Consider the following 16,101-nt stretch of genomic DNA (forward strand, 5'->3'; position numbering starts at 1 on the left):
TGACTTCACACATGTAAACAAGCAAGCCGTATACTTACTGTGCAATGTGGACGTTGTGCTTTGAAGATAATGGATTTTATTAAAAGTCAAAGCGGTCCATGTTTGCGTGTCAGGCGCGCCACAGCGTCACTCCAGGCTAATAAACGGGTCCTGATACTTCCTCCCCCAACAAAGCATTCTCCAAAATGTCGGGAGAGGTGTATCTCCTGTGGCTTCTGTCGCTTATACAAACGGTAAGTTTATACTTTATAGACGACGTTGACGACTAACAAACGCGGTGGTCTTGTTCTTTCCACAAACATGTTATTATTCAGTGATTGGAGTAGATGTAATCAGCTGTGCCTGTATGCTGCCGTTACGGGTGCAAAAACTGGTCCTCACAGTCAAGCAGCATCCTGCTTCCCTGTGAGCTGGAATGACGTGGCTTAACTCGGTCTCATGTTGTTTTATATACAGTTTATTAAAAGTTCAGTTAAAATCGTATCTGGAAAGTGTTTGCCTGATATAAGAAAGAAAGAAAAAATAATCAGGCAAAATATGCTTCTTGGCCGTATCATTGTCGTAAGACCAGAATGAATAACTAAATGATAAAATCACAGCTCCCGAGTCCTGAGTTTGTATTTCTCACTTCTCCCGACGACAGAAGTGAGAAATACAATGGCAGTTTTAATAACTAAACTCAGTGCAGCGCCAGTGCCGCGTGCCAAAACAAGACGTCAAATTGGCGCTTTGCATCATGTCAAAATGTTGTCAGGTGCCAGGTGGTTACGTTAATTTCCTGGCAGGAGACAGACGACAGCTGAGAATCTTCAGGGGTGTGTGTGTGTGTGTGTGTCCATTCAATGCACCGCGGTAAACTACAATGAAAAAGCCAGCTAGGAAAAATACATTTCCATGGCTGTTAGTAATTCTCTTAAAAGATGCTGCCATTTCTTACTGCACAATGGAATGTTGAAGCGATTTAATGTAAAACGTAGTTAATTTATTTCTGCACATTAACATCACACACATCCTCCTCAAAGCTGTAAAATGTTCAGTTCAGTTATTTTGGGTGCAATTGAGCTCAGAAAACCTAAAAGAAATTAAGAAAAATTAAAAAATTTATTTTAAATGTCACAATCCCTTTTAAGCCTAGAATCAAGCCATCCAGGATCCTGGTGGTGAATCATAACTATAAAACATTAGATTCTACCACCACGAACTAGAGACTGTAGCGACAGCGGGCATCGTTGCCCTTGATAAACACTATTGGGACAGTGCAGATATATATTATTCGCATCTTCCATACTTTTCTTATTCCATCCTCCTCTCCCCAGCTGTCGGCGTATGGCGCTGATCTGTCCTCGGAGGCGTGCAGGGAGCTGGGCTTCTCCAGCAACCTGCTCTGCAGCTCATGTGACCTGCTGGGGGAGTTCAGCCTCGCCCAGCTCCAGCCTGTCTGCCGGCAGTGCTGCCAGCAGGAGGTCCAGATGGAAGCACGCAAGGTAGGACAAATGGCCAAGCTCACATAATGGCTGTCCAGGGTACAGACTGGTTGTTAGTAGGCGTGAAGAAACAAAACCAATCTTTCCCGATGAAGAAAATCAATGCTGGTCTCTTGAAAAACTAGTTTAAAAAATATTTATATGCAACTTTTTCCACAAATGCTGAATTCCATATCCTCCACTGTATGTACAAGACGGTGGGGTGCATAGTGCATACCTTCGTTTTTAGACATACTAACAGTCCGACAGGCATTAGTCAGACAACTCTGTCGCTCCCAACATGCATGGCCGGTCGTTGGTTACAACTAACCTGTGGCCGCGTTAAAACTCACCCATGGCTCCCGACATGTGTGGCAGTTAAAACTAACCCATGGCTTCCTGTGAGGTGAGGTTAGGTTTAGTTTTGGGTAGGGTGTCGGACTAATGCCTGTGTCGGCAGTGTCAGACTGTTAGTACGTCGGACCAAACACATGCACCCCAAGACGGACTCAGCACTGGCTTTTATTCATTCATTTATAGCACTACTCAACCAGGTCCATCATTCATTTCTCCTAAATTATAACACCTTTTCTCAAGATTGGTTGGTATTAAACATTCAGTTTGTCTCATATCTTGGTACTACATATTAGGCATGCTCTCCTGCAAAAGATGATGGCCTCAGAGATTTTCTTTTAAAGATAAAATATGCAATCTCACATGTAAAGGTTGTTTGACCTGATCTTTCTAGCTTGGATAACAATCGGTGTTCTAAACTTAATGAGGCTAGTCCTGGCGTAATTGGTGGGACAAATTAAGGCACAAAATATGAGATTTGGAAGAAGCTTCTAAGCCAGAACATAATTATTTTCAATAGAAATAACCATGGCACTCTTCAGATCTGACATAATTACAACAAGCTTAAATTATGTCACTTTGGCCAGCAATACATGTCCAGATGGAGACATTCAACACGGTGGAACAGGCTCCAAGCCTGGCATTAGGCAGTCAGAAGAAAGAAACCACGATAATCATCAATGATAACAAGAATAGAGTTGGATGAAAAATGTTATAACCAGGTGAACTCCCAATGTTAAGGAAGTGCCTTTTGATGTCACGGTGGTTAGGTCAACGAATGGCGTTTGAGTGGGGGCAGTGTACTGCACACGGTAAAACAAACTAAAGCATGCCAGTCTCTTAGCTACAGTTAAGCAGGCTTTTGCCTTTGTACACTGGAATGCCTAGCTCTTCTTTTTACTTCTCTCTCGCTCCTTCACTACGTGATTGACTGCCTAGCAATGCCTACTGTCAGCGATGAGACTTTGTCACTCCAAATCGACAGCTGTGAGATGTTATCCACATTTTACACTAACAGTGCTGTTATTGTATGCTAAAGCACCAGTCATTAAAGCAAATTCAACAGTGCTGTTATTGTATGGAATGTATGCTAAAGCACCAGTCATTAAAGCAAATTCAACACAGTTCCCTGCTGTGCTGTCTGTGACAAGCAAATGTCTCTTATGGTCGAAGTGGGGGAAAAAAAAACAAAGTAATTTTCTCTTGATTAAGCTAAGCCCCTAGAGTGTGTGTGGTATCCTAGCAACAGAACCTCGCCAAATAGAGCACACCTCATTTCATTTCTTGATTATAACTCTTTCTGTCTTCGACAGACCTTGGTTTTCATTTAAAGGAGAGAGTACCTCTGCACTCCCACCGTTCCACTGAAAATGCCATTGGGAATAACAATGACTTGTCTCCGGCTGTACTATACTGCAGCAGCATTAAGCACATTCTCCTCAGTCGACAGCCGCAATTATCTGTCTTAAGAGTTTTTATTTTTTTTATCAGGCAATGCAATTTACATCATTGCAGTGTCATTAAACCTCTGAGAAACGACTTTAAGCGTAGCCTAGTCGATTGTTGAGATTCAGTGAGTGAGCACGGAGGACATTTACTTAGACTTAAGCCTAATGTACTCCGTCGCACTATGGCGTCGCTATAGAACAGAATCTGAGTGTATATACTGATTTATAAATGATGCTTTTAGGTTAGTCATTTCTTGTACCACTGTGAGCTTTGCGGGGGCTGCGTCTCTGAAGGGCTGGATAAATCTTAACCGGACTCTCTGGGGACATTAATGAGTGCACTGTGAGCCTGTGACTATAACACACTCACTTCCTCCGAGGGCTTTTAAGCCATAACATACTGAAGTAAATGTATTCCTCAAGCATTCGGGAAATGTTGAACTTGACAGGGTAACCTGTTTAGTGGTGTGAAGGGAGATTCACAGGGTTATGAAGTGCACTTGAGTTGATACACTTGAGTGAATCCTTTTTTTAAAGATTTATTTTATGCCTTTTATTGATGGGATAGTAGTAGTTTGACAGGAAATGGCGAGAGAGAGGAGAGTGACATGCAGCAAAGGCAGTCGGGATCGGGACTTGAACCCACAACGTGCTGTCAGGCTATATTGAGTGCTGTCAGGCTATAGTGATCCAGGTGACTGGATCACTACGCCAGCCGAAAAGGCCACAAAAACTTTTCACCTCACAGTGATTCACCTTTTTCTTTTCGGCCCTCAAGACGTAGAAGTTGATTCTTTATTGAGATGCATTCATTATTGATGAGAAACAGCTGTGAAAACATTTCAAAGTGTTTGTGTGTGTGTGTGTGTGTGTCAGAGTCAGAGAGAGACTTCTAATCTTAGCAATAGACGCCACACATTTGAATTTTAACTCTGAACAGTGTAAATTGATGATTTGTGTGTGCATGAAAAGCTGGAGTTGTCAGAGAGATTTCTTTGCTTACCATGATGCTGCTTACTAGCAAGTCCAAGCAGTACCATCTCTCCAGTCTCCACTGTGCCCATAATCGGCAAAAGCTGTGACTGGTCTGTCATATGTGGTGAAATGAAACTGGAGAAAATGTCATTTGTTGGCCGGGACGGGAAGAAAGCAAGGTTAGCTTTGCATGTGTAATTTAATTTGCCGTGTGAGCCAGCCAAGCGGTCCCCTTTTGCCACACTCCAGACTTCACCCCCAGTAACGGAGAGTTGAGTATGGACGTGAAATACTGCCCTGGCACTCCAATTTCCTCTAACTTATTGTATATTGGTAGTGGAGGTTTGATTACAAGTGAGCCTGCATAAACTGTCATCCATCACACACACACACACATTCTGCCCCATATGCACAAACTCCTAGTTTAATGGCCCCTAGGACCCGCCCAGACACGTTTATGAGTCAGGCTGCCAGAATCAAATTACTCTCCAGACTGGCCTTCCCACCACCAAGACGGACCACGGCCCCAACACTGTAGGGGCGTCGGTGTGTACAGAAGAGAAAATAAATTGATAGCAGAGGTGGGAGGAAGGAAGATGATTGGTTCTATACTTCCAAAGGGAGTCGGGGATGGCTCGGCTTGTTTCGAATATCCTTGGTCATGGGATAGCGTACACTCCGTACAGTATTTGACACAATAGGCCAGCCAAGCGAATTTCATGACCAATTACTTTCCCTAGTAGACTATTGTTGAAATGTCTGGAGGACCGGAGGTTTTTTATGTATCATTTGAGCATCCGGTCCCCATAACTCTGTGCGTTCCACTTTGACTTTATTTGGGCTCGTCATTATTGTCAATTTTCTTTTTTCGAAAATGGCTGATTAACAAGCTTGCAATGGGACATTCATGTGAGCTTGTAAATCAGCTGACAAAAAAGGTATTGTAACTTAACTCCCAAAGGTGTAAATTGCAGACTTGCAAAGAAAAAAGGAATCCAAGGCACTCCGTCTTTGGTGAAAAAAGATTTATATCATTTATTTATGAGCAAGACAATTAAAAAACAGGACCTACGTGTTTCGACCAAAAGGTCTTCGTCAGGGTCTTATCTAACATCTTGGCTAATTAGTCACCCTTAAATACAGCCAGGTGGTGGGTGTGATCCATGTCATTACATCATTATTATTTCATTGGCACATCAATTATTTCATTTTGATTACACATAGGATGTTCAAATAAATCAACAAAAATATATATAAAAAAATAACAAAACACCCGAAGTGACAAGCACCAAGTGAACAGTAAAAATCAAATATTGGGAAAACAAAGGAAAAGAATGAAGTAAATATTTATATTGACACATTTAAACGGTAACCCAAATCACAAAGAAAATGCAGAACTATCCGAGAAAAGGCAGATAATCGACCTCATCATTTAGGCCTGGAAACATTGTGGCTTTGAAATGTTTCTCTTTGGAGAAGTTTCTTATGTCTATCGCCACCTCTGATGTCGCTGAGGATAGCTTCAATGGCTGTCTCTTTCAGAGCGGAGGGGCTCCCGCCGGTGCCCTTTCTCATGATGGTGGACAGCCATCGGGTAGTTGAATAGCCGTTTTGTGTTCTCCCAGTCTGTCTTAAATCTACGTTTGGTTCTCCCCCACATAAGAAACACCCACAGGGACATTCGAGGTGATAAACAATGAGATGTGTTGCAATTTGCAAAGTGGTTGATTTTTATATACATGATTGGTGAACACATCAATAAATGTATTTGTTTTGGGGACTATTGGCACAATGGGTATAGTGACCGCAGGGCAGTGTTGTTTTCGTCGACTAAAACAAAATGTTCGTCGACTACCTTTTTCCACTGACAAACTAAATGGAAACTACATGAACTAAGCTATGATGACTAAAACTAAGACTAAATATACTGACGATTTCGTCAAATAAAAACTAGACTAAAATGTTAGGAAGCGACTAGTGGGCTTGATGGCCCGGGTATCGGAGGAGACCCGAGGCTTTCTTCACCCTCCCAATGACTGATTGTGGGGGTTAGCAGAGATGGAGTACTTGTAGAGAGGCTGGGGAATTGGGAATTGGCTATACTAAATTGGGACTAGAAGGGGAGAAAATGTTTTTCTTTTATCTTGAAGGGGCATGTTTTGCACTAACAGTCTTTTCATTATGTCTGCCCACGATCTCTGTGATTTATACAGTACGTTTGTTTACCTCAGTCACTGATACTAAAATCTGATATTTTATTTTTATTTTTTCTATGAACCTGTGACCACCCATACTGTTATAAAAAGGAAATAAAAAGATTTTGAAAAGAAAGGAAGCGACTAGTGGACAAGAGATCGAGTATAAGTCATTTTGCACTTGGTTGCATGCTGAAAATAGCAGATCTACGAGCTTGCAGATCTGCTATTTTCAGCAAATGTAAAAACAGTCATTACGGCGGCATCAAGGCCCGCCAAAATACATTTTGTTCGACTAAAATCAACTAGATTTAGTCGACTAAAACTAGACCAACACAAACATTCCAGCCTTTCCAGGTGACTAAAATGTGACAAACTAAATAAACTATTCAAGAGACTATGACTCACATTAGATTTTGCTGCCAAAAACAACACTGCCGCAGGGAACATTGCCGATAGGTTTCTGGAGCCAAGTACGTAGGTCTGGGTGGCGGTAAATGTGGCGGTAAATCGGCTATTTTGCTGTTCCTTTTATGTTTTAAAGCCATTTCGCAATAGGGGGGCTTTGGTATGAAAAAATTTAGGAACTCCTTTGTTAGTACATCATAATACATAACAAGCAAGCATGCCATGGTAACAGACTTGATGTCTTTCTTGTCTTGACCTTTTTTTGTCCTATGCAGCTCTACCCTGGGGCCATTCTAGAGGTTTGTGGATGAAAATTGGGGAGGTTCCCTCAAGTCCAAGGTAATTTGGTGTCCTGCATTTCATGTTTTAAAACAAAGTAGAACAATAAGGTTGTTTTATTTATTCATGTTTTTATTCAAGAATGTTTTAAATCTTTAGACAAATCTTTCTTTAGTGCTGGGTACAAAATCAGGGTCCGTCGCCAAATAACATGAATTTGGACGTCCTTGACATCAAAATGTTTTAGAAGCACTGTAGTAGACCACCCATTTCTGTTGTAATGTGAGTTCTCAAATGGGTTGGGGGTCTGTAGGCGTGTCTGACCATATGGTCGTGACTCGTGGGTGATTTTCTTCACCTGTAACTGTCTTGTGTGTTCAATACTGTCTCTTCTCTCCTGTTAACACTGCATACCAGGAGCATCAGCAATGGTCACTAATTACAGGCTTAGGAATCCTTGACTGACATAATTCATCTGCAAATGTCTCTGTAATTCTTTATCTCTGCAGCTTTTGTCAGGAGTGACAAGCCCAAGATGTTCAAGGGTCTTCAAATTAAGGTAACAATGGCACACTGAATTGGTAGTGTAATTGCACGATGTCTCATAATTGTCTGCGTAATTAGACATTTGATACATTCTAGCATCATGTTTTTAATATCGAAGGAATGGTCTCATGATCTATTTCTATGTCTTGTTCCCTCTATCTACACAACTCTCTTCTGTTCCTCCTCTCTATTGTCTTTGTCTCCAGTATGTAAGAGGAGCAGACCCTATACTAAAGCTTCTGGACGATAACGGGAACATCGCTGAGGAACTCAGCATCCTCAAATGGAACACAGACAGTGTGGAGGAATTCTTGAGCGAGAAGCTGGATCGGATATAAATGTCCAATTCTTCTTCTTTTTTTGTTTTTTGTTCGTTCACCCAAAACACAAGTTTATTTTTGGGGGAACTGCCCCTTTCACTTTTTTTTATTCTTCAGTTTACTGATTTGTACATGGCCCAAACTCCATCATTGGTTGTTGAATGATTTGTACATGGCCCAAACTCCATCATTGGTTGTTGAATGACTGCGTTATACGACTGGTTTTGTACTGGGAAACATGAGCCTTGTTTTAAATTGTACCAAATAATAGCTGTGCAATGACATTAACTGAGGGACCTCACAGTTAATACCTGAATAGTTGATCAATCATTTTGTAGTTGGGGTTTCATTCGAGTGAAACTGTCAAGACTGATTATTAGATTCGTATTATGTCCGTAAGATTATTTCCCCCCTTTGTCTGACTTCTTTATCTAACGATATATTTTTTATAATGCTCGATCAATGTCGGTAATGGGCTTTGTAATGTGAGTGGATTCTAGTTGCTCTTCAAATCCAGGTGTCTTGCTGAGGCACACTTTAGTGAAGAACTCTCAGTAAACCAATCTTGGTGTGAGTTTTCTGATGTACCTTTGTGTCTTTATGGATGTTTGGTTTGGACAGAAACTGGTTGTACTTTCTATTTTCTTTTTTTGCTAGGATAAAATATGCATCAATAAAAGTATTTCATGGCTGTTCTCATTATGTGCCCTTTATTCCATGGAGAAACATGGAGTGTATAATATACGCACTGTAGGTGCTGTTAATATGGAACTCAAATGTATCATCCCTGACATCTGCTGGACTTAAAGGGTATTGCAAGTTGGCTCTTTTGCACTTAAGTGCACTTATTTCAGTTTGACAGGTAAATGGTGCATTTATATAGTGCCTTTATCCAAGTCGCTTTACATAGCTTGTGCATTACATTCACACACATTCATACACCGATGGTGGTGGAAACCATACAAGGCACCAACCAGCACATCAGGAGCAATTAGGTGCTCAGTGTCTTGCTCAAGGACACTTCGACACTAACTCTGGGGGAGCCTGGGTTCGAACTGGCAACCTTGCGGTTGCCATCCGGCCTCTACCCCTGAGCCACCTGCTGATCAGGTCATCAATGATCATTTTCCTACTCATTTGACATGTGATATCTGTTTATTGTGGAACAGTAAAAAATAGAATGATTTAACAAAAATAACATGCATGAAGTAAACAAAATTACACCTAGCCACATTTACATCTAGTTACCTGTAACACCAGTGGTTCTCAAAGTGGGGTACAGGGACCCTCTGGGTTCCTTGAGGGGGTTCAAGATGGACCTTTACAGGTCTGTAACTCAGAGCTATGGGGGTCCTTGAAATGAAAGCGTTTGAGAATCACTGTTTTAGCCTTATTTGTGGAATAAGCCTTCATTGAGTCAGCAGGGAAGATTAAGCTGGTTTTTCGTATGATGGAAATGGCAGGTGTACAAGCTCAACATGGTGCAATGTGTTGTGATCTTGTAGATTATTGTTGTGGTATCGTATGAATGATTTAGAGCTGGGGAATAATGGCAAAATGAAATCTTACTGTTGTGAACCCATACTTTAATATTGACTTTAAGTTGTTCATTTCACTCAGCTTGAACTAATGTGTATGTTCTCTCTTTTTTTACCTCCTTTATGCAGCATTTAAGACCAGGAAGAGAACATTAATGTCACAAAATGAAATGTCCCATATTATGTATAGCCTAGTCTCATATCAAGTTACAGTATCTGTATATTAGCCACCTCGTATGGACTAGTAGTCTCTAGGATAAACAGCTTTTAGCACTATAGCCTACCAAAACTCCTACATACAAAAAGGCAAAAGCATTTTTCAGGGGGAAAGCAATAAGCCTGTCCAACTCCAACTGTGACAGAAGTTAAACATATTTCTGGTCTGGTCTGGTCCGTGTGTCATCGGGAAGGTGGACATCATGGTCAGGCTTGCTGTGGGACTTGACGTAGGCCACCCCTGGGTACCTGTTCAGACAAGAGGCAGTTTGCTGCATGAACATACTGTTTTCTCCAAACACACATTTTAGTTATGTTTACGTTGTACATAATATGCCTGCAATTATTGAGCATTTAGTTAGCGATTATTCTAGCGATGACTTTTTCGATTAATCAAACATTCAGATTAATTCTTTTATATCGATATATCAATGGAAATATTAAATTCTTGCCCATGTGGTATGGTTTACAGCAGTGGTTCTCAATCTCAAAGTGGGGTCCAGGGACCCCCAGGGGTCCTTAAGGGGTTTCCACGGATCCCCAGCAGAATGAGTTTAATATAGCATCAAAATCTGTTTATTAACCATTTTAACTTTGAACTACAATGTCACAATGCGCCGCAATGCCTTGTGAGCTTGTAGAACTGCTATTTTCCCAAAAGCTTGAAATATCTGGGATAACATTTTAACAACACAAATCTTGTGTGGAGGTCCCTGTAGGCACAATTTCTTCTCAGATGTGGATCCGTGGCCAGATACATGTTATGTCTGGGGTCCTTGACCTGAAAACGTTTGAGAACCATGGTTTCACACAGTGTAAATCTGAGCTGAGGCCCCTTTTCCACCAAAATAACTTTGATTTTACAAGTGGTTCGGTTATTTATTTATTTTTTCAATAATGGTTTATATCACATTAGCATCTTCCAACTTGAATAGTGACATGCCCACTTTGGTTCCAGATGTGGACAGTAAATGTAATGTATGTACGTGAGTACTGTACTTAAGTACAGATTCTTGATTATTACATTTTTTGACACTTTTACTCTTACTCGAGTATATTTCCAATACAACTATTTTACTTTTAATTTCTAGGAAGGCTGTATTTTGAGGGACGCTACCCCTCCAACGTCTGGCTTTCAGACTTACTTTCTTCCCCATTTCTACTCTCACACTAGCCGTGTCTGTGGCTTCCCCCTCCGCTCGCCAGTGGCATCGGAGTGTTTGAACACTGTGTTAAGAGGGGACGATCGGCTCAATCAATTCTTACCCATTTCTGTATTGTATAAAAAAAGGAAAGTATAATCCTGTTATACTAAGATGTATAACGTATAGTGGTTCTACAATCAAGCACATCAGTGCATGCAGTGCAGGTGGTTTCAGAGTTACTTCTCTGAAACAAGAGTTACAAGGTCCTATAAATTAACTGTGAAGAAATTACAGCAATTCGTTGATGTGAAAAATCTGAAATGTACTTTTGCTTTTACTTAAGTATTTTTAAAAGCATGTTCTCTTGAATACTTAAGTACATTTAGCAAGTATTTTTTTTACTCTTAACATTTTGACTGAGCTACTTTTACTTGTAGTGGAGTAAATTTGACCAGGTCATATTTGTACTCTGTCCACCTCTGTTTGGTTCCCACTTCGGGGCAAGAAGAAGTATCTTTTGGTTCCCGTACCGAACCAACTTTAGGCAGCACAAAAGAACGGAACCGATTCAACCCCGGTGGAAAAGGGGCCTCAAAGGGACTGACCGTGTCTTGTCATCTTCCACCATGCCCTTGAAGGCCAGAGATTTCAGAACGCCCCCCACCAGCAGGATCCCACCTCCTATCCAAGCGACGAATAGTGCTGCGCCAAACGTGTATCTGGTACAGAGAGAGAGAGAGAATAAGCAGCACTTTACTTCAATGCTAGTTGGTTAATCTTTTCAGTTTCTATTAAACACATGAACCCTATAGCGTATGTCATAACAAGCAAGTGTTCTGTGAAAACAGGCTCAAAACAAGAGATTTGTTGTAAAGGTTCAAAAGGAGTGGACTACGTCACCCCGGTCAACAACTATAGGGTTTATTATGCCGTTAAGTTACATTAATTTGACCAGTTTCTGTTCTTAAGAGGCGAAGAAACAGATTCATTGAGTTTGTCTGTCCACCTCACAGTATGGATGGATGATAGCAATACGACATATATGCAACACAATGCAAAACAAAACAAGCATAAAAAGAATCCTACCTGGGCACCAAGGACCCCATTCCACCCATCCCCTGTCCGCCAAACCCCCCGCCTCCGTAACCCCCGCCTCCGTAACCGCCACCACCATAGTTTTGATTGGTTGCCATCCTGAAACTGGCCACAATCTGATTGGCATAGAGAGAAGCTGCTGCAATGCCGCAAATACCTGAGGGAAGGAATGAAGGGCGAGAGAACGAGAGAGAGAGAGATATGGAGGAAGTGAGTGAGTGGCCGTTTTATCTCATCTAATTACTGCTGGCTCATGCAAGGAAAAATGAAGCAAACATGAACTTTATATCGAACCCATTTAGACCTGGAACACCAATTCGTGGTTATATCTTTCAATCCAGGAAACCCATTTTTGTAACATTAGCCTTAACATATTTTCAGAATACTTAGGTCAGGATTTAGAAGGTGTTTTTAGAATTAGCCTCAGGTAAAATGGATAAGATTATATTAGAAGACACATTAAATTAAATCATCTGATCAACATATCAAAAATTGCAACTTTTATACTGTTTGTACTGTCTGACAGTCAAATTCATGTTGGGTTTTTCCAGTTTGTCCCACTTTGTTCCAATGACCTGACAAGGAAACGTACTGGTGGGAATGGGAGACATGCGATTTCTTACCTCCGATGATGAACATGATGCCAGCGGCCAAGCTCATCTTGGCCTTGGAGGTCTGCGAACCGCTGTTCATTGTGAGGCACTTCAACGAGAAAACTGATATGACCGCTCCAAGGACACTCAGCACCACACCCACTATCATAAGGGCTCGCACTGCCTGGAAGGAACCTGCACCACAGACATGAGACATGGCAGTGTGTCAGCACTTCCAAATATTGCGTTTTAGCCAGAATGGTTCTATTCTGGATCAGGGATAAGGTTATACATAATATTTTTCAATTTGGATCATTGAAAAGAATCCCATTAGGGTGTAGGCCTACTGGAGAAGTGTTGTCAAAGTGACAATAACGAGTAATATATTATGTATAGTATTTCAGTGCTACTTGCACTCATTTTCTCTATTAAATGTTCATCAAATGTATTTGACACGGTGTATTCTCTAGTGGTTCACTATTTGAACCTGCCCTTTGCCTGTTCTTTGTTTTGTTTCTGATAGCGCTGTTGACTGAGCCTAGGCCTGGCTGTCCATAATGGTGACTGACCATAATGCACCCAGTGCTAGTGCAAATACTGATAGGAACAGGCCAGAGAAGTGGTCACGAGTTCACTTGAGGATAGAGGAATAAAATCCAATCGCAAATGGCAGAGAGAACCATTCGTTACACTTTCATTTCAAGTTGATCATCATCTTGTATGATTTGTGTAATCAGTTATTCTAGTAAAAAAAAAAAGCGGCTTGAATTTTACCTTGTGAGTTTTACTCTCAACCCTAACGGACGCACCAGTACAAGAAACATCCCTCTTTATATAGATAGATTTTGATAGATATTTTGTGGCTTTTTTTTATACACAGTGAAGAGAGACAGTCGGGGAGTGACATGTAGCAAAGTTCTGCCAGGCTCGAGAATCAAACCCATGACAGGCATCAGAGACTTAACCACTTGGCATTTTAATCTGCAAATTGTGTTATTTTTTAATTTAATATTATTAGAATGTTAGGGGGAATTTGGGGGACATTTGTGAAAAAGTGCAATTCTTCACAGATTTAGATTTTTCATGATATGCCAAGCTTAATTAATGTGGTTAAATGCTTATATGGCATGTTTTCATCCTTAAGTGAATTTAGCAATAACATAATTTAACAGTAATTTAATGCCCTCGGTTCTTCTCTTTGTTAGAACCAGGAAGACAAACGTCTGCAGTTAAACCCATGTAACCCTTTTCTGTTTCAGACTAAGATCAACAGGTGTAATTGATTGTGCCATCAGGGTGTGAGACAGAATTTCTATGAAACTCTATTTTACAAGACTAGTATGCAGGAGAACATGCCAAAGGAAGGGAGGTGGTGACTCAATGCTGTGGCTAACACAGGCCATGTACTCAAGACCACGCATGCACCCTGAAAAGCAGGGTAATACATGTCCAATTCCATACTTATAAGATATACTGCTGCAGTTTAGTCTATAACATTTACTAACAACTTATAGGAAAAGAGAAGCAAAACTGCCAAAGCAAATTGTCTGTGAGAGGACCCCAGAGGATGGAGCCATTCTCAGGTTCATGATAGCCCAACAAAATATGTCATATTTGTCCAAATTAGAATTTGTTTATATTTACAAATAATCTATGTACAGTATGTGTCACTATGTGACCTCTTGGTAGAACTTTCACTTTATTAGATAACAGTAAAGTCCTCTTCACCTTCACCGTACCTGAGTAGCCCATAAGGCCGTAGTATGGCCGGCACTCTGTCATCCCAGCGGCGGACGTCTCACAGTCCCGCCAGAGTCCCTTGTACGTGTATGTTGAGGTTATCGGGTCCGACTGCATGTCCGCCACGCTCCATTTGGTCATGGCGGTGGCCGCAATGAGGGCAGCTGAGCCGATCACACCCAAGAAGAACCCAGCCGTCTGGAGAACCGCAGGTGCCATGTCTTCAACAACCTCGTCCGGGTGTTTGCAGGTGTGAATGGGGTTGTGTGGATGTGTTCCTTTGCCAATGGGCTGTGCTCGTTTTAAAATATAACCAAGGGACCAAAGTTTCGTCTCTTGTTAGTGAGCAGGATGAATCAAAGCACCAAGGAGGAGGAGGTGTGCGGGTAAAGAAAGGAGCTGGAGTGAAGTGGCGTATGTGGAGCATCAATGGCGTTACTGGGTGTGGACTGCTGTTTCACCCCGTGGACAATATGGCATCATAGCCATGGGCTGGGCCACCTAGTGTATACCGTGCACACAACATGCTCACATGCACGCTATACTATATGGGCAGGTTGCAGTGAAAGGTGTGGACACAGTGGTGACTGGCACACCTGGTACTTTACTTCAAAAACTCAACCGTCGAGAACCAGTGCAAATAAAAAGGGGACTGAATCACACAGACTCCACAGGGCTAAACCGAGAGTTACTGCATGGTGACACGCAGAGAATACTTTAACTTTGAGAGTGCACATTTTTTCCCACTCTCAGAATTAAATTGACATTGGTGATTTTGCTGTGTGCCAATATACATAATAGTCAGCAGCTACACAGAGAGACTTGATGAATTGAACATTGTGGACCCTATTGGAAACAAGTGTAATGCTTAATTGGGTCGTCCACTCACAGTTAACAGCCTTTGTATTGAGTTTGTGCTTGAAATGTACTGTAATTCTGCAAACTGTTAATACATTTTTCAATCAATCAATGAGTGTGCATCATATATGTTGTCAGGAGACAAGGATACGGTAGTATGAGGTATAACAAGGTCAATATGGATGTGCAGATTATAGAATACTATAGCTAGACACATCAAGGACATCCCAAAGTGCTATAACTCTCAGAGCAAATCCTACAGACTAAATTTACACACAGGTGAAAAAGGTTCTGTCGTTTTTTTGAGCATGTAATCTTCACCAATGCTTCAGAAACCGTAAAATCCCCAATGATAATCTATCCATTTGTAACTCTGAGAGTATACAAATGTAACCAAATTGATACATTTGCATATTCCGAGTTAGGCTAACACTCTTGTGTGAGTTTCATAAATAGCTATAAAAACTATTCAGACATTACAGTGTACAGTACAGTACAGTACAGTACAGTACAGTACAGTACAGTACAGTACAGTACAGTACAGTACAGTACAGTACAGTACAGTACAGTACAGTACAGTACAGTACAGTACACCGAAACTGTGACATGGTTGAGTCAGTGACTCATTGCCGCTTTCTATCACAGCGACAGTTGGTTGCATTATTTAATCTACATGATTCAAACCAGCTTATCATTCTGTCAACAGTTGGTAAGGAGAGAAGTTGCTATTCTTCTCTTATCACTGGTTTCTCTCTCATTCCCTATACCTCCCAGTCACAAACAGGTGTATTTATCAACGCACAAACACAATGCATTATAAAGAGGTGTACTACGATTAACAAAGCATGAAAATGCTAAACTTTTTTTAAAAACCCAAATTCATGGCAACTATATACAGTATGTTCCTTTCTGAAGACTTATAATTACA

General features: G+C 41.1%; 2 protein-coding genes across 2 annotated transcripts; one reads left to right on the forward strand and one right to left on the reverse strand.

Moving 5' to 3' along the window:
- Positions 1 to 5: 5 nt before the first annotated feature.
- selenof (selenoprotein F) lies at positions 6 to 8,680 on the forward strand. The gene is made up of 5 exons (XM_079529712.1): positions 6 to 233; positions 1,317 to 1,484; positions 7,119 to 7,182; positions 7,632 to 7,681; positions 7,875 to 8,680. The coding sequence occupies exons 1-5, from the start codon at positions 186 to 188 to the stop codon at positions 8,004 to 8,006; spliced, it is 462 nt and encodes a 153-aa protein (XP_079385838.1). The 5' UTR covers positions 6 to 185; the 3' UTR covers positions 8,007 to 8,680.
- Positions 8,681 to 9,891: 1,211 nt separating this feature from the next.
- Positions 9,892 to 14,534, reverse strand: cldn18 (claudin 18; the record flags this gene model as incomplete). The annotated part of the gene is made up of 5 exons (XM_079530322.1): positions 9,892 to 9,991; positions 11,493 to 11,606; positions 11,974 to 12,139; positions 12,606 to 12,770; positions 14,315 to 14,534. 5 exons carry the CDS (start codon positions 14,532 to 14,534, stop codon positions 9,892 to 9,894), a joined length of 765 nt encoding a protein of 254 aa, XP_079386448.1.
- Positions 14,535 to 16,101: the final 1,567 nt, after the last annotated feature.

Source organism: Electrona antarctica (assembly GCF_951216825.1).
Source record: "Electrona antarctica genome assembly, chromosome: 19".
NCBI classification, from domain to species: Eukaryota; Metazoa; Chordata; class Actinopteri; order Myctophiformes; family Myctophidae; genus Electrona; species Electrona antarctica.